At 40.1% G+C, this 24,876-nt stretch overlaps 1 protein-coding gene across 1 annotated transcript; it reads left to right on the top strand.

The window, feature by feature from the left end:
• The first annotated feature begins 15,859 nt into the window (after nt 1–15,859).
• Nucleotides 15,860–24,476, top strand: LOC145421391 (macrophage mannose receptor 1-like). The gene is made up of 7 exons (XM_080291653.1): nt 15,860–16,467; nt 18,843–18,911; nt 21,751–22,089; nt 22,474–22,800; nt 23,020–23,111; nt 23,586–23,679; nt 23,815–24,476. The coding sequence occupies exons 1-7, from the start codon at nt 16,440–16,442 to the stop codon at nt 23,820–23,822; spliced, it is 957 nt and encodes a 318-aa protein (XP_080147779.1). The 5' UTR covers nt 15,860–16,439; the 3' UTR covers nt 23,823–24,476.
• Nucleotides 24,477–24,876: the final 400 nt, after the last annotated feature.

The following is a 24,876-nucleotide window of genomic DNA, read 5'->3' as shown; positions in this document are numbered from 1 at the left end:
AAACGCGGCACGGTCATACTCTCTCCCACACTCGATATATGATCTATTGTTGAGCTGCACACAGCTGTTGTCACGCACGTCGCACCTGCTTACGTCACTGTCATGAGACATTCTCGCAAAAAGATCAAGGTTTTAGTAACGCAGTAACGCAGCGTTACTACGGGTAAGTAACAGTAATTTGCATTGAGAGAAATATATCTGTGACTGTGTGAGGAGAATTGCTTGGTAAAATATACGATAGCAGCCACAAGATAATTTAATAAAGAGATCAGGAGAAGAAATTTATCATTTAGTGATGATACATTGTTATAAAGTGTTTAATGGGTAATACTAGTGTTGGGCAAACTGTGCGGCTTTTAACAAGATTTTCTGTGTATTTAGTAGAGATGGCACGATACCACTTTTTTATGTCCGATACCGATATCATAAATTTGGATATCTGCCGATACCGATATCAGAATCAGAATCAGAATCAGAATGGGGTTTATTGCCAAATGTTGAGCAGGTTTACAACATTAGGAAATTGCTGCGGTGCTTCAGTGCAAACATACTGTCATAAAAATATAAAAATAAGAATAAGAATTAAAAGTGCTCCGTAGAAAGATATGTACATGAGAATAAGAATTAAAAGTGCTAAGTAGATAGATACATACATGATATATACATGAGTGCAGGTGGTGTTCAGTGCCAAACATGAAATGATGCAGTGACACAGCGTAGGGTCATGTGTTAGTGGCGGGGACAGTCATATGGTTATTGTTCATGTGTCCAACAGCAGAGGGGAAAAAACTGTTCTTATGGCGATGGAGGAGGTGAGGATGGACTCGATGATTGCAGTGTAGAACTGCATCATCGTCCGTGTTGGCAGGTTGAATTTCTTCAGCTGCCTGAAGAAGTACATCCTCTGCTGGGCTTTCTTGATGACGGAGGTGATGGTGGGCTCCCACTTCAGGTCCTGGGTGATGGTGGTACCCAGGAAGCGGAATGAGTCCACAGAGGTGATGGGGGTGTCAGTCAGGATGATGGGGGGGAGTGGGGCTGTGTGCTTCCTGAAGTCCACAATAATCTCCACTGTCTTCTGGGCATTCAGCACCAGGTTGTTGTGGCTGCACCAGGACACCAGACGTTCAACCTCCCTCCTGTAGGCAGACTCATCCCCGTCCGAGATGAGCCCAATAACGGTGGTGTCATCTGCAAACTTGATTAGCTTGACAGACTGGTGGGTGGAGGTGCAGCAGTTGGTATACAGGGAGAAGAGCAGAGGAGAAAGAACACAGCCCTGAGGGGAGCCGGTGCTGATGGTCCGGGAGTCCGAGACATTCTTTCCCAGCCTCACATGCTGCTTCCTGTCCGTCAGGAAGTCAGTGATCCACCGGCAGATGGGATCAGGCACATTCATCTGGGAAAGCTTGCCTCGGAGATGGTCTGGAAGGATGGTGTTGAAGGCAGAGCTGAAGTCCACAAACAGGATCCTGGCGTAGGTTCCTGGGGAGTCCAGATGCTGCAGGATGAAGTGTAGGGCCATGTTGATGGCGTCGTCTACAGACCTGTTGGCTCTGTATGCAAACTGCAGGGGGTCCAGGAGGGGGGCCGTGAGGGTCTTGAGATAGGAGAGAACCAGGCGCTCAAATGACTTCATGACCACAGATGTCAGAGCCACGGGTCTGTAGTCATTTAGTCCAGTGATCCTAGGTTTCTTGGGGACAGGGATTATGGTAGAGGACTTGAAGCAGGCAGGCACATGACATGCCTGCAGTGAAGAGTTGAAAATGCCAGAAAACACTGGGGCCAGCTCGTTTGCACAGTGTCTGAGGGTGGCAGGGGACACATCGTCTGGGCCGGGAGCTTTCCGAGCATTCAGACTCTTAAACTGCTTCCTCACATCTGCTTCATGAATATGAAGAGTTGTGGTGGTGGGAGGAGGTGGTGTGAAATCCTCTTTTGTGTGGGGTGAGGAGGGGGGTGTTGTAGGTGAACAGTTAGAAGGTGGTGATGGCTCTATGGAGGGGGGAGAGGTGGGGGAATGAGTGTCCAAAGTGTCTCTATTGTTGGGGCCGTTGGAGGTGTGAAGGCTGCCTGATGGCTCGTCAAAACGGCAGTAGAAGTCGTTGAGGGTGTTGGCTAAGAGCAAGTCATCAGTGGAGTGGGGGGTTTTAGGCTTGTAGTTGGTGATATTCCTAAAACCTTTCCACACAGAGGCCGAGTCATTCTCTGAGATCTGCTGCTGCATCTTCTCAGAGTGCTGATGTTTGGCAATGTCCACTTCTTTAGTGAACCTGTACTTGGCCTCTCTGTAGCAGTCCCTGTCTCCGCTTCTGAACGCCTTTCTCTTTTCCAGCCACAGCTTTTTGAGTTTAGGAGTAAACCAGGGTTTGTCATTGTTATAACTCACCCTGGTGCGTGATGGCACAATGCTGTCCTCACAGAAGTGGATATAGGAGGTGACAGTGTCCGTAAACTCGTCCAAGCTGTTAGAAGCAGCCTTCATTGTGTCCCAGTCTGTGGTATCCAAGCACGTGCGAAGCTCCTCCACAGCCTCGTTGCTCCACAGTTTTTTAGTCCTCACGACAGGTTTGGAGAGCTTCAGTCTCTGTCTGTACGTGGGGATCAGGTGGATCATGACGTGGTCAGAAAGTCCGAGTGAAGCGCGGGGCACCGCGCGATAGGCCCCGCTGATCGTGCTGTAGCAGTGGTCTAATGTCCTCTCCTCTGTGGTCGGGCATTTAATATACTAATATATGAATCCGATATAGTGTTTTTTAATGAACAAAACTGTTTTTTAAAATATCTTGCTGGATTTTTGTATAAGTTCATACTCAAGTTTAAAACAACAACTACACTAAAGCTATTCTGTTATACCTGTATTGAAAAAAAAAAATTCATAGTTCAGCAATACTGATCAATCTAATAAACTTAAACCTACACCATCCTCCCTATTCTGGTATTTTAAACAGTACTTAGCGTAAATATTAAGCAACCTAACTAATAGGGTTCCAATTTCCAGCAACAACAAAAATAAATAAATAAAAAATAGGGAACCACCCCTCACGCTCCACCTCATGATGCTTAATCGACGTAATCAACCTTAATTTGATGCAGTGTGAAAAAAAATGCACAGAAATCAATTATTTTTCAAGAAATATTAAATAGATTCAACATCTTTCTTCAACAAAATTGCAGACTGCACAGATGGTACCTTCCCAAAGGAAAAAGTACTATAGCTTACTAGGGTATATATATTAGACTTAATAGTTACTATACAGTAATTGACTTCTATTCATTTTACATCAAATTAAAACTTTGGGTGTAAGATTTGGATAATTATTTATTAAAAGCTAGACATTTGAAATGAGAATAACAAAGAAAAGTCTGTCTTTGATCCCCCTTTTCCCTGTTAATGCCCTATCGGCCCCCCTGGTTAAACTTTGCTAGATCTGCCCCTGCACAGTTACCAGCGTCAGCTGTAGAAAAAGATCCTGGTGTAGAAAGTAATATTAAATAAATTCTAACAAAAGCTTATCAAGCTTAAACGTGCTGCTGTTGTTCAGCCGCTGGTTTCCTCTTTCTGGTGCAAAGTGGGCCAAAAACAAACAAGAGAGACGGACTGGCGACAGAAAAGCCGATCAGCTGATCATTGATCAGTTTCATGATTGAAGTAGCAGCAAGAAGAGGCAGTCGTTTGTTAAGCTTAACGTGGGAATGCTTTACAAACATTCAGAGATGGACTTACACACTTGCTTTACTTCTCTCGGGATAACTTTGTCGGAGATGAAATGCCGGGTTGGTAGCTAAGCTCCAAATGCTATCCAGACCACCGACAGGTCCCGCATGCCACAGCCGCTCTATCACGTGATGCATACTGCTCCAACGTGCTAACGTTCTGAGGTGAGTTACGGCGTGTTGCAAGTTTTGTGAGGTGCTTTCGTGATATTTAATGGATCGGATTGCATTTTTTATTTTTCTCCGATATCCGATCCAGTAATTTAGGTCAGTATCGGACCGATACCGATACGTAATATCGGATCGGTCCATCTCTAGTATTTAGCAGGTGAAACTATGTCAGTTGACCTCAGACTTGTCCAGGAGGGTGAAGCACCTGAGGGCAGCCATGGAAATATGATGTGGGGAAAATGAACAGAGGGAGTGATTTTTAAGTCTGATTTCAGTATTTGGTATTGTGTTGTGGTTTGTAGTGTTTGTAGTGTTTTGTGTTCTTTTGTTTTGAATTGGGTTAAAAGGAAAAAAGCTGAAAATTTATAAGGTAAAAAGTTGAATTGTAAATAGTTGGTTTTTTATATTTTATTTTATTATTTTTTTACTATTTAATTTGTAAAAATGTGTGTGTATACACACACACACACACACACACACACACACACACACGTAGGAAAACATTTAGTATACACATCCAGAAATGCATACACTGTTATATATTGTACATATATTTATTAGTTTCAGGTTGGCCATTCTTGTATTTTGCTCGTTTGTGTTGTTGTGTTTTGCACATCTCTGTTGCTTGTGGGGCTCGCACACAAGAATTTCACTCGCATGTGCTGTGCCAGTGTGCCTGCACATGTGATGTGACAATAAAAGTGATTTGATTTGATTTATAATTTTTTTTTTACATTTTGTGTGCTGTGAATAAATACAAGAATAATTATATAATAAACATTTATAAATAAAAAAGACATTTTATACATTAGTAGTTCATTGTGTGCATAATTTTATATTATTGTTAGTAATAAGTTAATTAACGCAACAAAACAACCTGAAGAGCCGGTTTGGAGCCGAGCCGAAAGAGCTGGTTCTCTAAAAAGAGTCGGAAATCCCATCACTAGTGACTAATAGTTGTCCTATGGACAGATCCCACCTGAGCTGTAGATCTCTGCAGTCACCATGGGTCTCTTGGCTGCATTTCTGATCAGCGCTCTCCTTGTTCGGCCTGTGAGTTTAGGTGGACAGCCTTGTCTTGGTAGGTTTACAGTTGTGCCATGCTCCTTCCATTTCTGAATGACTGCTTGAACAGTGCTCCATGGGATGTTCAAGGCTTGGGAATCTTTTTGTAGCCTAAGCCTGCTTTAAATTTCTCAATAACTTTATCCCTGACCTGTCTGGTGTGTTCTTTGGACTTCAAATGGCGTGACTGGATTTTAATGAGTTAATGATAAAACTAACAACTTAATGATACTGTCACGGCTGCCGAGGCGAGCCGTGTGGAGTTGGAAGCAGGACCCACGATGCAGGCAGTGGATGAAATGCTGGTGAGATTTATTAACAAAGGTGTAGTGGCAAACAAGCAGTGGGGCATGACAAATAACTGAAGACACCTAAACTGGGAGAACTAAAAATAACAGACCTGGGAGCATACGACAAAGGGGATGAGAAGCAGAGAGACGCAGACGAGGAACAGGACACTGTGGAACGCAGGGTAACGCAGACTGACACAAAGTAACGCAGACGAACCAGCAACTGACCATATTAAGCGTATCCACTCTTATTGAAATCAGACAGAGCTGTATGAACAAAAGCACAATGGAGACTAAGGTTTTCATTCAAAGGGATTACCTGTACATATGCTGACCTATTCAAATATTATAGCCAATTGTTAACTTTGCCACAGCAACCTGTGCTGCAAATATGGTTACTGCTTTGTTTTGTATTGTTTTGGGAGGAGTGCAGTTTATTGTTTTGTTGGTCTTCATGACCAAAAGCAATGACTGTAGAAAAGATGGGTGACCTGGCTGCACTTCCTCTCATTGTACAAAAATGAAGTCAAAATTTTTACAATTTTACAATATTATCTATTTGGTATATTTTAAAATTAAAAGATCATTTACATCCATCTCATCCTCATTTCTCTAGGTGTCTGATTTCAGCACCAGAAGGAATAATCTCTTGAAGTTTGAACTCATTGCAATGAACCTAAATTCAGCAGAAACTGAGATGGCTGACATCAGCGATGACATGGAAGCATGGATTTTATGTAATAACTACTGGAAACTGTGCGTTTCAGACTATGTGAAACAAAACCCAGAGTCCCAAAACACACAGCTGTTCTCACTGTTGGTGTTGTTGAACTCATATCTTCCTAATTCTTACCTCTGTATGGATGAGTGTCAACAGATCCTTGGACCACCTGATCTAATCCATGGAGGTCCTCCCTTTAACGAACGAATGGAGCCTTTCACCTTTTTGATCAGTCCGGTTCCTGAACATGTGACAATAAATCACCCAGTGATTTCACAAAGATCCATGGAGCTGCTGCATGATCTGAAGATTAACAGAAGTACTACAGTGAAAAAATTAATGCACTTACTATGTGGATCTGAGAGTGAACCACGTATTGTCCAATACGTCAAAGATTTGCTAACAAAGAGAGAAATGAGTGAGGATGGTCAAGAGAAATTCTCAAAGTTGATCAGGGATATTTTGAGACGAGAGAGGTTTTACCATGCTGTCTCTGCACTGAAATGTGCATCAGAAAAATTTAAAACAAATCCTATTTTTCCTCAAACTATTTCTCGTCTGTATCAAAAGAAGGATACGACTAAAGCTGAAGAATGGGCGAGAAAGGCGATTGAAAGAGCTCCAAACAACTCTTACATGGCTGACACTCTGGCACAAGTTTATAAGAAACGCTTGATTAATCCCGTTGAGGGTATATTTAAAAAGGCCTTCCAAGCATTTAAAGATGTGGAGAAGAAAGCTGAGAATGAAGCGCTCTCAGAGACGATGGAGGCGGCTGAGGGTGAAAGCAGGTCTGATACCTTCAACAACAGAGGCCGCTTTGGTTTCATTCAAGTGGCAAAGTTAGCTTTTGATAAACTCAATGACTGCTCTGCAGATATTTATCCAGATATAAAAACAAAAGTTGAAGAGGAGTTCAACTTTTTTGAATGGTATCTAACCTACTCCAAACCTGGCATAGGTTCTCTGGAGCCCCATTACTTCTGGGAGGATGTTGCACTCTGTTATGAGCACTACACAAACAAAAGAGCAGCAGACTCCACCAGCTTTCCAGGCCTCCTTGATTTGCTGAACCACGGTCTTTTCATGTCAAAGGGAAGACGTGCTAGATTTGAGGAACCTGAAAAAACTGTGTCTGAATTAGAGACAATTCAAGAATGTCTGAAGGCTGCATACGAGAAAAATGTTGAAGATATCAAACTAGCAGAGAGCTACATCCTCTCCAACATCCTCTTAAGCAACAAGAAGCCAGATTCTCCAAACCTCAGCCCAGTGAATGAACTGAAAAACATCATTCACACATTCTTGGAAAGAGAAGAAGGAAATAGAAGACCTGAGTTTTATCTTTTGGTGCTGATGTTGTTTTGGCCTGAAAATCAGCTTCAGGTGCCACAAAACAAGAACGATGAAGAAGTCGGACAAAAGGCCACAGAGGACAGTAAGTCAGCAGACTCAGCCTGGGAGGACAAGGACACTGATGAGGAACGAGACAAAGAACCTGGGGAACCTGCACAGCTTCCTGCTGACCTCATGTTTGACATCAACCTGCAACAGTATGTCACATTCATGGAGGAAGCGTTTAAGAAAGCCGACTATGCCAAGTACCTGCGAGGACGTTACTTGTTGCCATTGTTTTTTCTGGGAAAAGGCTCCGGACTGAGCAAATGGATCCACAGATCCATGCTGGATGCAATAGTGGAGGAGAAGGTGGATGCTGAGTTAAAGGATAAACAAAATAAAAAGGAGAAGATGAGGCGGATCAATCATCTGTGGCTCAGAGGGAAAGTGTGGCACATTCCAGAAATCAGAGATATCCTACTTCCGGTCCAGATCGAGCCGCATTCTTCTGCAGAGTCACAGGAGCTTGAAGAACAGGAAGTGTGTGTTTGTGTAGGAGACCAGAAAATAAAGGCAAGAACAGAAGCTCAACCACCTGAAGCAACGCTGCCAACAAGGCTGTTCTACTTGGGCTTCACCATTCAGGGTCCTGTTGTCTTTGAAGTGGGAGTCCTTAACTCTGACAGTGACCGTCAGTGAACTCTATTATGGACAATTACTTTACTGAGTTTACTGTGAAAAACAGTAAAAGTAAAGCATGAGTCATACCTGAAAAATCTCAGATGATTGCATGTGTAGATAAAGAAGAAATATTAATATTAAAATAACAGTAATTTTTAAAAATGTATTTCTCAGTTAGCAGAAAAGCGTTTTGATACCTAATTTAAGTTTTTGTTTCGCCAGTTATGATGTTGTTTGAATCTGTATTTTCCTACATTTGATGAATTTCAGGTTTCATTAATGCAACATATTTGTGACTGTAATCACTGCATTAAAAATGTTTTTGTAAATGTAATAAAAATATGTACACTTGAACGTGAACAGGGATTATCTCCATGTCGTTTTTCAGATTTCAGCTACAGATGTGCACGAAGTGATTTTAACCAAGTTCACCATCATAATAAATGAATAAAAAAAACTTTTATTGTCATAGGTCGTTGACCCAGCATTTTGTGTTTCCTTTTGGTTTCATCTCGTGTTTTGTGTTAATTCTTATTTTGTATTAGTTCTTAGGGTTTGGTTCTTGTGTTTATTGCTTCAGTGTTTTATCAGCCCTACCTGTGTCTGTCCTCTGTGCTCTGTTTGTGCTCCCGAATTTGTGTTGTAAAACAGTGTGTTTCCTATTTTACTTTGTAGGTCTGTGTCTCTTCTTGTGAATTAGGTTGAGTTGTGCTCCCCTTCTGTGTGTCATTCCCTCATTACCTTGTGTGTATTTATAGTATGTGTCTGCCTGTGCTCCTGGTCGCGTCGTCTGTCAGTGTCAATCAGTGTTTCTCTTCATCTGTCATCTCTGTGTAACTCCTGCTGTCCTTATGTTTTCAGGTCTGTTTGTTAGTTTTCCCAGTTTAGGTTTATGTTCAGTTCTGCCCTCACCTTGGTTATGGTTCACTGTAAATAAAACTCACTTGCACCTCCGCCGCTTTCTGCTATTTGGATCCTCCTTCTCACCTCCACACGACTGCTGCCCCAGCCGTGACATTTATATGCTGTTATATTTTATTTATATGTCAGAAGTTTCAAGTCATTGGCAGCTGGTAAAAAGACTCTAAGTCTAATCTGACTGTCATCCATGACTGCAGTTTAGTCACCACACCAACAACTTTAAAATGAAACATTTAAAATCTTGCAGTCAAATTAGGTGGAGAGGGGCACATTCTCAAATGCTTCTTTATTCTCAGGCCACAAAAGGAGTCCACAAAATTCCATCATTAAATGGTTTACTGTTTTTTGGGATTTTGTGGGAAATCACAAACGTCACTGTTCCTTTCCCCGGATGTGTGAAGCTTTGTAGTCCGTCAAGTTCTCATGTTTCGCTGCGTTTTTACTCTTGTACATGTGATTCAAACTGTAATCCTTAAACACAGCAATCTGCTCTCTATAAAATAAACACATGGCTATGTCAGTTAAATTTGTAAAAAAAAAAAATGCTGTCAAGATAGCGCCTATTTGCAAAAGTGCTTCATTGTTTCTGGAAATGCTGCTGCCAGCTCACCTTGCAAGTTGGAATGGAATGCTCAGTATAAACCCAGCTGGCTGTCGCCTCTCTGAGGCTGAACGCCAGACTTAATATACTTTCATATCAGGTCTTTGTTTCCTTTATAAAGGCAGTTGAATATGCTGCTGGCTATCGGCCCTATCCAGGGTATGTTTCTGTTATCTGGGCTCACCCACCCTAACACCAGGACCTGGATAAATGCTTGCACAAAGTGGGTTTTCAACTCAAGTAAACCCAGGGTTTCCCAGCGAATTCACACGAAAAGGGTGTTGACAGCATCAAACTAATCTACGAATCTAATCCATGGGTCATATGCCAGATGAGAGTACAATAATAGATTCTCTGAATAATATTATTGTACGATCTACTGTATAATATAAATCGCCTTGAGGTGTCTGTTGTTGTGATTTGGCTCTATGTAAATAAAATTGAATTTAATTGAAGCAGAACAGCATTTATACACAAAAATGAACAAATGAATACACACACATTCCTGTACCAATGATACCAATGATTAGTTATTAATTAACATTAACAGTAATTCAGTGGCCAACTTACCAACACTCAGGTCAGTGGCTCAGAGTTTAGTGACCCATATACATTGTTATTGGCTCGTGAAAAAGCTTTAATATTTTATATTTTTAAATATTCATGCAATTTAATTGATACAACTTTTAATATTTTTCACTTTCAATCTTAAAAATGTGAAGAAAGTCTTGAAATTAATGTGGTGTGGTACAAACCATCCGCTCCTTTAGACCGCTGTTTGCTGCAGGTATCGATTTCATGGAAAATAGTACGTGCTTCCCTCTTGTGGCGATGCCACGCAATTACATCTACATATTCCCAAATAAAAAACTGTGAATTAGTGCAATAAAGCAAAGCCTTTTACACCAATAATTTCTTCAAACAAATTACTACGGTGACCATACATTTGCATGTTGTTCGTATTAGCAAAATCAAATGTCAGTTATGAGTCTGTGTTTAACACTTACAGCTATATACTTATTTTCTACGGCGTTATTTTTGTGCCACTATTCTAAGCACACAAAAAAAACTGAACGCACGTAAAAAGATTTTTGCAAGTGCAAGTGTTGCATTTTGACGAAAATGTTAGAGCACTTTTGCAAATATGCAATGTCTTCAGCACATACTTAAAGTTTACACAGCACCATTCTGGCTTGAAAATGTATCTTAAAAGTTTATTTTGGGGCGATCGTGGCTCAAGAGTTGGGTGTTCGCCTTGTAATCGGAAGGTTGCCGGTTCGAGCCCCGGCTTGGACAGTCTCGGTCGTTGTGCCTTGGGCAAGACACTTCACCCGTTGCCTACTGGTGATGGCCAGAAGGGCCAATGGCGCGATATGGCAGCCTCGCTTCTGCCAGTCTGCCCCAGGGCAGCTGTGGCTACAACTGTAGCTTGCCTCCACCAGTGTGTGAGTGGGTGGATGACTGGGTGTGTGAAGCGCTTTGGGGTCCCTAGGAGGGACTAGTAAAAGCGCTATACAAATACAGGCCATTTTTTTTGTGATCTAGAAAGAGTAATATTTCAAACGTCGCCACTCTGCGTTCCTCTGCAACTTCCCCGTTTGAGTTTTGGACGAAATGCATTCTGGGTTTGGGTACAGTAGCTAGCGAGCTGATTGGAGACCAAAACAGCCAATCACAATTTTTTGCATCCAAGTCTGTGGTTTTGTGGCACAAATATAACAGTGTACAGAAATTTGAACGTAGGGGCAGAAATGTTGAGAGCGCAAGCAACACATTGCGAGTGAAAATGTGGAAAATATGGATAATAGCAAACACTGAAATACATTTTTTGAACGCATCAATGAATTTTGTTGCCTCAAATTTAGCTTTTCTTCTCTCAAGATAAATTTCTTCTCAAAATGCAACACGTGTACCTGTAAATTCTTTTTAAATGCGCTCAGAATACTGGCACAAAAATAACGCCATCATTTTCCATTTCCTTTATTCAGAATCATGTATAATGAAAGGCTTTATTATATTTCCCATTCCTGTAGCCACACAGAGATGCTAATCTGCCAGTGTCAAAGCTAAGTAGTTTTCTGGAACTCCAAGTGATTACCTGATGACATCGTCACTTACCGACAACACCATCTCCACACTGCATGCAAATCCATCTTACCATGGTGGATTTGCATGCAGTGTGAATATTTTAAAACTTAGCACACCTAAAACAACCACAGAAGTTACAGGGAAGCCACAGAGTACACAACGCATCATATCAGGTAATTGTTCATTATAAATAATTATTTGAACATAAAAAAATAATAATCTATTTCCATTAGTTCCTTTACTGGTAGCTACCAGTAAAGGAACTAATGGAAATAGATTATTATTTTTTTAATTGCAATCGTTATGTTTAGTTTTTTAATCAAACTGTGCTTGTGTTAATGTAAAGTTCAATTTGTGTTACAGACATAATTTGAATCTGCTAACTTGAACTTTCTCCTCTATTTTACAATCATGAACCATAAACCCATCTGTGGAGGTAAATCAACATTTTCTGCTTTAATTTTTGGCCACCTCAAAATTTTCATAAGAATTTAAAACTCTTATGATAGCGTATCTATGGATTCACAGTCTTTTCAGAGCTAATGACTTTATGTGTGAGTGAAAAGAGCAGAGACGTTTTCTTTCCCTACACATCCTGATAATTGTATCAGTAATAACTATGACCTATATATTGATGTGTGCTTAAGCGCTTTAAAATGGTGGAAATTTGGTTTGCAGTGAGGTTTTGACATAAACAAACTACCTGGATATCAGATAAAGGGAAGCAGGAAAACCTCTGAAATGTTATAAAATGCGCACAATGTGACTAATTTCACACAAAAATCAAATTTAAAAGTAAATTTAGGTTTTCCATAAATATTATATTTCAAATAGTTTAGTAAATACTCTTAAAATAATAGCAGCACGCTAACGCATTTTGTCCACTCTGTGCTTGTAAGGGTCTGACCCTTTCACTCCTTTGATTTTTTCCTCGTATCTTTTCTTTGACTTTTCATCAAGTCTGTCTTTGTACGGACCGGCATTGTTCTCCTTTGTTTTGTACATACCTTTTTGGGGGGGCAAAGAAAAAGCAAGAAGGTATTGGAACCAGAGAATGAACGTTTTGCGGTGCTGCAAATGCTTGCATTTGATGCGGTACTTGGATTCTTTTGCCACGAGTTCCTGGCATGCAATGCACGAAAGCCACGTGGTCTGTCAATCTCTATAGGGAAGGGGTGTTTTTTCTTTTTCTTTTTTCACTCGCAAAGGAAGAGTGTTTGCTAGCGATGTCTGTAGAAAACGCAGTTTTTACCATTCTTCCCACTGTAAACACCACTGTTTTGTTCAGAAAAAAACATCACGTGTAGTTTTTATCATAACTCTGGTTTTACGTGGCCCATCGATACAATTCAAAAACTGGTATGTAGTTTGAAGTCCGCACTTTCGACCCAAGTTGAAATGGAGACTCTGAATCACTGTATCTTGTAGCTGTGTCGTCTTAAATTGGTCATGTGATTTTGACGTGCCGGCGCGTCCGGCGACCACAGAGGGTTAACTGAAGGCTTTTCAGGGAGTTTTTTAGGACTTCCTGATAACAACGAATTACAGTAGTCCAGCCTAGAAGTAAAAATGCATGAACTGGTTTTTCATCATCACTCTGAGACAGGATATTTCTAATTTTAGAGATATTGTGCAAATGGAAAGAAAGCAGTCTTATATATTTGTTTAATATGTGCATTGAAGGACATATCCTGGTCAAAAATGACTCCAAGGTTCCTCTCAGTGTTACTGGAGGCCAAGGTAAAACCATCCAGAGAAAGAATCTGGTTAGATACCATATATCTAGATTCTCAGGGCTGAGTACAATAACCTCAGTTTTATCTGAATTTAGAAGCATAAAATTAGTGGCCATCCAGGTCTTTATATATTTCAGACATTCCTGCAATTTAACTAATTGGTGTGTGTTATCTGACTCATCTAGCCCTTAAGAACCCAGACCTTTTTCTACTTTCTTGAAAATTACGGGGGTTGTAAGTTATATCAAATGAATCATATATAACACACACAGTTTTTTTTTTGTAATAGCTCCACCCACTGCCCCAGATCTGAAATGTCACATATGCGTCACATTGGGCATACAAGGTACATTTGTTCCATATTTAGAAAGTAATTCTGTAAACACTTTCTTGCTTTTAAAAACAGAATTCTGTTCTGTGATGGGCGCTCCCTGTGTGATTTCCAAAGGATCAGGCTTGTGGCAACTTCTGCCTGGAAGCTTCTTTCTTTCAGTGGCTTTTGGACACCAAGTAGCTTGCAGTCACGACGGTAAATCAACCATGCGTTGACAACACCGAGCATGATGGTTTGCCAGAACAGGTAGAGATACCACCTCCGTGACTTCATGTGGTACTTGTACCTTGCAATGCAGGCGTCAAGCAGGTCAATACCCCCCATGAATGTATTGTACTCCACAATGTGTGGCCTTTTGACCTCAACAAATGCCTTGCCCGATTTGCTCCAGCGACGGACTGTATCTTGAGGCTCAGTTGCACAATAGGATGAGATGAGGGTAACAGATTTGTTGTCATACCACTTCACAATAACCATGCTCTCCTCCTTAGTCACCCTGGCATCAACAGATCCTCTGCCTCTCTGGGCAAGATTTTTTTCATCTTCAAGCTGACAACCTGCTAAGCGATTTCCACGAAGTGTTCCTACAAGGTAGATCTGTCGCTGAAGAAGTGTGAGCACAAGTGGGGCTGAGGAGAAGAAGTTATCAGCAAATCTTTGTAGTTTTGCTCAGCTGGCAGAGTTTCACACAACTTCACCACAACATCTCCTCCAATCCCAACTAAAGTCTTCTTCCCAGTACCACCTTGATAAACAACAAAATCATGGAGCATACCACAGGATGAGCACTGGGCCCAGATTTTCAATCCCCAGGGGTGGGGCTTTCCCTTCACATACTGCCTTCTTGGGCTGTGTGTCCCCTTGAAGGGTACCATTTGCTCATCAACAGAGTTGTACTCCTCTGGGACGATATCCAGGCATTGTTTGCGAAACATTTCAAACCATGGACGGATCTTCCAGCACTTGTCTTCTGCATCTCTGTGTAATAAATCTGTATTGTCAGTGAAATGTAGAGATCCCAACAGGGTTTGAAATCGGTTGCGGGACATGTTATCTGCTACCATAGGACACCTGGTGTCATTTTCCCAGTATGCTCGATTTCCAGGCATTTGGCATAGCCCCATCCTCAGATAGAGACCAGTGAGTATTTCTAGTTCTTTAACAGTGGTATTTACATTTCTCAGATGGTTGGATTTTTGTACACTGTATAAATTTGTTTGTTCCATTAACAACAGCAGCATATCATCTGTGATAAAGTTTTTGAAGTACTCCAGTGGAGTGTGGATCTCATCTGGAGGTTTGGCACAGGGTCCCTTGAATGTGGTCTCAGGGGTTTCGAACGTTTTCTTTCTCTAGGAGAATTTTTGTCCTTTGATAGCTGCCTTGGGCTGCCCAGTGTCCATATGGCTGTGGCTCTGTCTCTAAATCACTTGAATCACAACTGTCTGAATCACTGGATTCACTTGATTCATCACTCTCCACGTCTTTGTGGGGGATGTAATTAGGGTCTCCAGAATCTTTCACATCCCTCATGCTCACTCTCCTCTGCAGTGATAAACTCTAGCGCCTCTTGAACACTATATTTTTTCTTTTTATCCATTCTACCAAACAGTGAAAATGACAAAAAAAATGGGGGGTAACTGAAAAACGCCTCGACAAAGCTAAAGTAAAGTTCCATCACAAATTTAGGTAATTTAATAAATTAGTTATGCTTGAATTTAGTTAAATATGACTGAGAATTAACAACAAAGAATACATTTACTTAAAATAACTGAATGAGCTAAACTGACTAAGCAAATGATCAGTTTTTGTCTTTTTGTGACAAATATGTCACAACATTTTTTTAAAGAAAATTTAGAGTTTAATGCCCGATGTGACATATTTGTCACAGCGATATTTAACAAACTGATTCTAGATCAAATTGTTTCAGAAATATTACCAAACTAGGTTACAAATGACCTATGACATCTTATCTAAAGTTTAGAATTGCTGAATGAGTAAAAGCTTACCTTTGCAAAAAGAAAGTTTTTAAAATTAGCATAGTGGTCTCATTAGCTAACCAGGTGGACCAAGACTTTGAAAATGGTGTCTTGAACACCCAGAGTGCCTCACTTGTCACATGACTGAACTAGTTTGTGCAGTAGACGTCACTTAGGGACTTTATTAGTTAAAAGTCAAAGTTAAACCATTATACATAGTTTTTCTCTAAGTGTAAAGGGGCAGTGACACCAGTGTCACTGTGGGTCCTTAAGGGCTAGACATGTATACATTGGATAAGCATGTAACACCAACGTGCAGGCTTTAATGCTATAATGTCATGTTAACTGTTTCTGAATCACTTAATGATTTTGCACGAGTGTAGTGTTAATGTATAATTGCAGACAGCAAAATATTAAAATGTAATCTTACTTCATTTTCTTAGACTAGCCTAATGATTGTCACTGGCTCTTTAAATCTCTTTTGGCACACCTATAACCAAATAAGTTTCAGTGTCTGCATAGTTTCTTTGCATAGTGTGTAAATCAAAAGACCTTCAGATTCACAGAAGGTTTCAGAAGCAAATCAAGTCATTGAACCGCATCAGGTACTTGTATATCTCTGAGTATAAATTATTTATAGATCAACCGTTAACTTTCTTTGCTTGTTGGTACTTGTTGCTGTACTGGTTGCAAAATATTTAAATGGTGTATGTGGTGTTGTATGCTGTAGTTGAGAAAACTGAGTATTAAGTTGCTGTTTTGCTTTTTTTTTTCTAGACTACTTCTTCTGAACCATGGGTCATAAAACTCTCATTTGTGCAGGTAAATCCAAACAGTAAAAACATTTTTTGTGAAGTAATGATGAAAATAAAAAAGAGTTAACTATGAAATAAATCAAAGCAAACTTTTTAAAGATTTTGTTGCAAATTTAGTCTTATAAACTCATTAAAGAGGGAAAAAAACATTTCCACAAAAAAAAAACAAAGATTTCATAAATGAAATAAATTTTTTATTCATTTATTTTTTTTAACTGAGAATAAAAAAACGGTTTCGTGGTAAAGAAGCTGAAAAACTGCATCGAATATGACTAGTGAAAATATTATGACTGAAAGCTTTTTGAAACTAACAATGATATGGGTCTATAAACATGTTGCAAAACCTAGAAACATCTTTTCAGGGTTGGAACAGTGGGTGACATCTGGTCACAGAGATTTTTATATTCATTGACTCATTTGTATTGCTTTACATGCAAGTCCACAGTGTCATAGAAACTCAATAACAATGGTAGAGTTTAGCTTGGTGATACAATACGCTACCAAACTTTTGAAACAAACAGTGAGCTTGGTCTATAAACACTGAAATTTTGCAAACGTCATCTTTTCGGAGTTTTAAGAAGCAATTTCTATCACAGTCAGAGAGATCTTTTCATCCAGTGACTCATTTACATCATTTTACATACAATTCCCATAGTGTCATTGAAACTCCACAAGAATAATAGAGTTTAACTGTGTTATGACAGAGTACAGTGTGGTAAGGAGTTTGGAAAGAGTCTGGACTTCTTTAAGTTTCTTGACGATGTTTCATCTATCATCTGAGAAGCTTTTTCCATTCTGAGAAGAATTGGTGGAGTGTCCCAGATTTTAAGCCCTATCCGATTGTTCAGTCTGACGTCACTAGCCGTGTCTGGGTCTAAACTCCGCTGCAGGTCCATATATCAAACGATCACTATGGCATTACTGAGGGTTGAAAAACTGTCTAAAGTCTTTCATCTTTAATAAAATGATCAGCGTTCTGCTCTACCAGGTGTAACAATTGAGTTTAACATCCAGGCATCCATGAAAACGGAATTTATGACATTTAACGGAGTTAGAAGTTAGCAGGGAGTTAGCTCGCTAGCTTCTATCTAAATACAATATAGCATGTCCTGACTGCGGGGTTTTGGAAACAAATTAAAACGTACAGCTCTGCTATCACTTCCAGCATAAATGAAGACAGAAAACTAAACAGCAGTGACGTTTGTAGGGTTACTGAAGTTTGGCTAGCTGGTATATAATGATGTGCTACGTGACCGCTAGCGACATAGCTATGTTAGCTTAATATAAACAAGCTAACTTTTTTTTCCACTCAATAAAAGTTAATGTGAGTGTTGTCGGTGGTCAGGAACAAATGTAATCGCATGGCAGGATGCTGTAAAAGGACCAAACTTCAGCCAGGAGAACAACTGAGATCCATCCACATATGAGGTTAGTCATTCATATACTGCTGCATGGGCTGGGCTGTAGTTTCATCCTAAGGTTTTAAAAACTGAGCTTAAATAAATGATTAGTGGTAATAAAAGCCGAGGGAGGTCAACAGTGATCACTGACTGTTTTAGGAGCTTTTTGAGATCAAATAGAAGAAAATACATAACATTAAACATGTTAACAACACAAAAGCCATATTAAACGCAGACTACTTTAGACCCGGAAGTAGGATTCGTCGCGTCATCACTGAACAACCGGATTGGAAGTGTCCCTGACAGGGTCATGGACCAACTATTGATAAATGCCAAATCACACGAGCCAAGATTTGAAAACGGTATTTAGAGAACTCTAAACACCCCCCATTAAAAAGACATGTCAAGAGACCAAATGTGATATGATTCTCTGCATTTATAACAAATCTAACACCAAGGTTTTTGCAAGCCTAAATAAAAAAACAGTATAAAACAATTTATAGGAAATGTTAAGCTTGCTCAGTTAATTGGTGTCATCGACATCAAAGGAGAGTTATTGTGTGTAATCGTTATAGAAAGATTTAGGCGTCCTGTACAAATGGGGAAGAAAGAAGAAGAAAAAAATGGATGGTAAATTATTGTGTCAAAGTTAGGATTTTTGTAACTTTCCATTTCACAATACATTAGATATGAACAATTCTTTTTATTATTCATGTTTACTACCTCCTGCATCATTGAATAATGAATTACTTAGGAATTTAGTTAGGTGATTCAAAGACTATATGTCAAGATATGTGTTCAGTTTTAAATTAATTAATTATCATACATGTGTAAAACAATTGTTACTCTTTTTACTCTTTCTGTAACTTCATAGAAAATAACAAAAAAGATGATATATTTATACATTCAGTTTGGATATATCATCAACTGAATATGGCAGTATTCAGTAGATGAGTGCTAGTCATTCTTCTTTGGTTTGCAGGAATTTTCATAATGCATTTGATGACCACCACCAGAACTGCACTGCTTTTAGCAGGGTCCAATATAACAGGTAAACAAGCATGCACTGCAGTAGCTCAGTCAGTGTTTTGTTTAGTTTTTTTCATCCATCCATCCAGCCAGCCATCCATCCATTTTGTTCTTCTTGTCCGGGGCCGGGTTGTGGGGGCAGCAGCCCAAGCAGAGAAGCCCAGACCTCCCTCTCCCCAACCACCTCCTCCAGCTTGTCCGGGGGAACACCCAGGCGTTCCCAGGCAAGCCGAGAGATATAATCTCTCCAGCGTGTCCTGGGTCTGCCCCGGGGTCTCCTCCCTGTGGGACATGCCCGGAACACCTCATCCAGGAGGCGCCTAGGAGGCATCCTTGTCAGATGCCCGAACCACCTCAACTGGCTCCTTTCGATGTGAAGGAGCAGCGGCTCTACTCTGGGCCCCTCCCGAAAGGTCGAACTTCTTACCCTATCTCTAAGGGAGATGCAAGCCACCCTTTGGAGGAAACCCATTTCCACTGCTTGCATCCGCGATCTTGTTCTTTTGGTCACTACTCACAGCTTGTGACCATAGGTGAGGGTAGGGACGTAGATCGACTGGTAAATTGAGAGTTTCATCTTTACACTCAGCCCTGTCTTCACCACAACAGACCAGTACAGTGTCCGCATCACTGCGGCCACAGCACCAATCCGTCTGTCGATCTCCCACCCCCTTCTCCCGTCACTTGTGAACAAGACCCAGAGGTACTTAAACTCCTCCACTTGGGACAGGAACTTGTCCCTGACCCGGAGTGGGCACTGGCGGAGCACCCACCAGGAACGAGTCTGGCCTGTTGCCGGCGATGCGGACCAAGCTCTTGCAACGGTTGTGTAAGGACTGAATGGCCCGTAGCAATAGGCCAGACACCCATTACTCCTGGATCACCCGCCACAGCATCCCCCGAGGGACACGGTCGAAAGTCTTCTCCAAGTCCAAAAAACACAGAATGTCAAGAATGTCTTAACCAAGCCCGATAGGACTCTGGCTATTAAGAAATTCTTGCGCTAAAATATGTACTGTGCTTTCAATAACACATATGTGGTATTAAAATACGCCAAATGTTTTCCTTTTAAGCACATTTTACATAAAACCGATTTACCAGTAGGCCGCCATTGTTATTTACTTCTCAATGCACTCTGGGTAACCTTTCCAGTTTGAACCAGAGCAACCCGAGAGAGAGAATGAAAATAGTCAACTGCACTTAGTTTAGATGAAGATGAAAACAATCCGTCACACAAGGACGAGAGAGTGAGGGAAAATTACTGGTGTCTATGCGGCTACTGCTTGCCAATGGCAATGGCGACTGAGAAGGTTTGTTGTAAAGCACCAAAACTTTTTGAAGCCGTATGTCTTAATCCAGATGTTCTTTGGGCAGCCCTTGTTAGCCTCCATGACCAGTATCCAGTCTTTAAGAAAGGGGACCGGAGGGTGTGTTCCAACTACAGGGGACTCACACTCCTCAGCCTCTCTGGGAAAGTCTATGCCAGGGTGCTGGAGAGGAGAGTTCGTCTGTTAGTTATTTCAAATACATTTTTATATTTTTTTTGAGCAATGATAAACCCAGCTGGATTTTACTAAAATTGAGGAGATTTTTTGGTGATTATAATGACAGTGAATTAATACATTGTCATACTTAAAGGGAAAACTAAAAGTAGACAAAAGTAGTAAGATCAGCATAATCTAATAATTTCCAGTTTTTTGTTTTGTTTTCGTTTTTCAAGCCAAGAGGACACGGTTGGGTTTCGAGCCATATCTGAACTGAATTCTTGGCCAGCATTTATTGCAGATCTGTTTCTGACTGAATATTCCCGAGACCTACTGGATTGACGTGTTTATCAGAATCAGAATCAGAATCAGAATACTTTATTGATCCCTGGGGGAAATTATTTTTTTGTTACAGTGCTCCATTATAAACCAACATAAACCAACATTAAGACAAGACAGACAATACGCTAACTAAGAATAGTACAATATATACATATATATATATATATATATATACATAAGTCACTCATTAATAAATAGCTAGAAAAGAAACATGTGTAGTTGTAGCAGCAAACAGTGTGTTAAGTGGATGCGTTGTACAGGGAGATGGCCACAGGCAGGAATGATTTCCTGTGTCGTTCAGTGGTGCTTTTCGGTAATCTCAGTCTCTCACTGAACAAGCTCCTGTGACTGACCAGCATGTCATGGAGTGGGTGGGAGGTGTTATCCAACATTGTCTTTATCTTGGACAGCATCCGCCTCTCCTACACCACCTTGAGGGAGTCCAGCTCCATCCCCACAACATTGCTGGCCTTACGGATCAGTTTATTAAGTCTGTTGGCATCTGCGACCCTCAGCCTGCTCCCCCAGCATGCAACAGCATAGAGGATCGCACTGGCCACAACAGACTCATAGAAAATCCTGAGCATTTTCTGGCAGATGTTGAAGGACCTCAGTCGCCTCAAAAAATAGAGACGACTCTGGCCCTTCCTGTAAAGTGCTGTGGTGTTTTTAGCCCAGTCCAGTTTATTGTCAATGTGTACTCCAAGGTATTTATAGTCCTCAGATTTGCCAACCAATTAATATTTTAAAGTTGCAGACGTTTTTCATCTCTTAAAACCAGCTTGTTTCTTAAATTCCTTATTTCATGTTTCTTGATTTCACGAGACAGATAATTCATTGGAACAAACTCACTGAAAAAATGTATTTTAGAATAAAACAGTTATGAGATGGGAAACAAAATATATTTTTGGTTGGTAGGTTTAACTTGAGTAATCAGATGTGTATTTATGCATGAGAAAGTTGATGCTCTTTGGTGATGCAGTTTGTCTGTTTTTAATTGAAGAAAGAAAGGCTAATCTGCTGTTTTTTTTTAAGTGCTTCAGCAGTATCACTTCATCAATAAATCCCTGACCTGGTATGAGGCTCAGAGCTTCTGCAGATTAAAGTACACCGACTTAGCAACCATAAATAACATGGATGATGAAAACCAGCTGATCAACACACTGGACGTGACATCATCATGGATTGGACTTTACAATGGACAGACCAACAGGTGGCTTTGGTCTGATGGCAGTGGTGTAATGAGCTTCACCCAATGGAGCCCTGGTGAACCAAGCAACTCTGGAGGGGTTGAGGCATGTGGAGAGATGTATGATAACGGCCTCTGGAATGATGCGCCATGTGACGTAACCAAAGCTTATGTGTGTTATGAAAGTGAGTAAATGACACAGTGATCTTTAAAGCAAATGTAAACTGATGCAATTACATACAGTGATTAAGTTGAAATAAAACCTTCAGGATTTTGATATGAATTATTTAATGGTGAAGATAAATATAAATTTATATTTCTTATATCTAAAACAAAGAAAGAAAAATCATTAGCTGGGTAGCACACAAAATGATAGCCCAGGTGTGATTCTTTTAAATGTGTGCACATATATGAATCAATACACAATTACAATGGTTTAAGGCATTTAGCCACACTTTGGCCCTCCTAAATGTTAATCTGGCTCTAAAAATCTTACCTGATTTCTACTTTTCTTGGAAGAAAAAAGATGTCTAACTTCCTTTTATTCCTCTCTCCTTGTATGTTTTTAGTTCAGCAGGATGGCAGCAAGAAGTATGTGGTTTACACACAGGGACAAACCTGGCCAAACAGTCAAGATCTGTGCAGGCAGAAGCACACTGATCTGGCATGTGTGCATACAGCACAGGAAAATTTAGCGATTGCTTCAGTTACAAACGCAGTGTGGTTCGGTCTGTTTAAAGATTCCTGGTACTGGTCAGATGGAACAAAGACCTCCTTCAGGTACTGGAAAAGAGGCGGAAGTTATAGTGGAAAATGCGTTTCTGTGGAAGGATCACAGCAGGGACGCTGGATACCAGCTGACTGTAACCAGAAAGCAACATTCATGTGTCAAGGAGGTAAGTTCCTGAAATACAAAAGCAATAAGTCATTTCTTGGAAAAAGTGTGATGTCAAAACTCGGATAGAAAAATAATAATATTCATAATAAGGATCGCAATCAACACAACCCTCAGATGAACCAAAACAACTTTCTTCTTCCTTTCCTGGATGTAAGAGCATTCATCAAGACAGTCTAAATAATGGCTGAGATTATTTTTCTGTGTTTTTATTCTGCAGGTCTCAAGCTAAAGAAGATGGTCATAAAGATGAAGGTGCAGTCTGATGTGGATCTCACTGACTCTACTACTTCCAGCCTATTCCTACAGAAGGTACAAACATAGCTTCAAGGGTCCACCAGGGGAAACTGGTTATACTGCAAGAGTTCATAAAATTACAGTAAACACAAAATGAACCAAAACTACCAACAAAAAAATAATACCAGTATGCAAAAAGTCTTCAGTAGAGTCAAAAATATAAAAAGAGTAATATTTTCAGTGAAGCACATCTGAAGCACTTTGTTATTTATGACATCATGAACTCATCCCTGAGGTCTTGCTGTCTAGCAAAACTGTCAATTCTATTTTTATACATAATACATTATGGTCTGTGTGCATTTGTTTTTGAAAGCAATAGAGACTGTTACTACATATTTAAATTCAACACTCCAATAAGTCCAACTGATGATTTAAAAATGGTTTAATTATTATAGTTATCTTAATGTTACACAGAGAGGTATGAAGCTGTGTGCTAAATCTGGAGAGTATGTCAAACAATTCTTTTCTTTGATTGTATTTTTCTTTTAGTTGGAAACAATCCTGAGAGATCAAGGGGTGACTGATGTCCAGCTTAAATATAAACGTGTATTTCAACCTCAGTTGAAGACCACTGAGAACGCAGGTACGAGAGGCCTCCGTACAGGGAGCATCTATCATGCTAACCTTAATTCGAAACATACCAATCATTTTGTGAAAAGTAATTTAGTAAAAGAACAAACAAACAATCAGTGAAAAGGTTTTTTTCCTCTCTTTACAGGATGCTGAGAGCAGAAGTGCCAATGTCGTTTTACTGCAACATTAGTGATTATAGTGGTTTGTAGAGCTGATGGATGGAAACAGATTATTTAAAGATTGTTGCGTTCCTCAGCAAATTTATTTACCCTATACTTGTGTAGTTCATAACAGCTGATGTATATTCTAACCTAAGTTATTAAGTAAATTAAACTTTTACTTACTTTAAGAGTGTAATTAAAACAGTAGATCTTGTCCTCATTTCCCCCCTAAGGTTTTGGTCATAATATTGTAACTATGGGTGGGAGGAAGAACCTATGCAATATAACATTAAATATTGTAATATTTGTAATAATAAAATCAAAGTGCTAATAATAGATGCAAATCACTTTCAAGCTTTGAAAACTTTGCATTACAGTGCTTTGGACATGGCATCTAAGTGCTTTATTTTGAAAAGACTTTCAATTTTTAAAAAACAATTGTGTGAAGAAAAATTTTTTCTGCTTCTTTCAGTCAGTAGAAAAAAAAAAACATATTTATAGCTGCAACCAGACTGCTCCATTACTTTGTAGTGACTCTGATGTTTTCATTTGGTCACCATATTGTTATACGATAGCCATCTCTCCTAATCTGTGTTTATGGAGGCATGTGTTCTGTCTACAATAAAATAACTTTCTGAATGTTGAACCTTCTTATCCAGTGTTTTTCTGTTGTATTTATTCCCCCTTGCCTCACAGCACAGGTCTGAGAGAGATCATTTTTAAAACTAACAGTCTGAGATCACCTGGACAGGTAGAATCTCAGCCATGATAAAACCTTTCCCATAACTCTGGTAAGATGTTTTAGTCTATCCCCCAAAAAATACAGTCATCCACAGTGGCTTCATGTGTCTGGCCCGTCGGTGTGTGGGAGCTGAGTCTTCAGTCCTGCAGAGAATACATGCAGGAAGAGGTGGAACTTCATTTTTATGGGCACACAATCGGCCAATCACATGCAAAGACTGAGATCACACCATTATGTGAAAGAAGGGCAGACGTTCTGAAGACGGTGGTACAGGCCAGGTATGCAGAGAGACGGGGAGCCGCAT

Source organism: Astatotilapia calliptera, chromosome 3 (assembly GCF_964374335.1).
Source record: "Astatotilapia calliptera chromosome 3, fAstCal68.1, whole genome shotgun sequence".
Classification (NCBI taxonomy): domain Eukaryota; kingdom Metazoa; phylum Chordata; class Actinopteri; order Cichliformes; family Cichlidae; genus Astatotilapia; species Astatotilapia calliptera.
The sequence above is the reverse complement of the archived record's forward strand: the minus strand, read 5'-3'. Positions and strand labels throughout refer to the sequence as shown.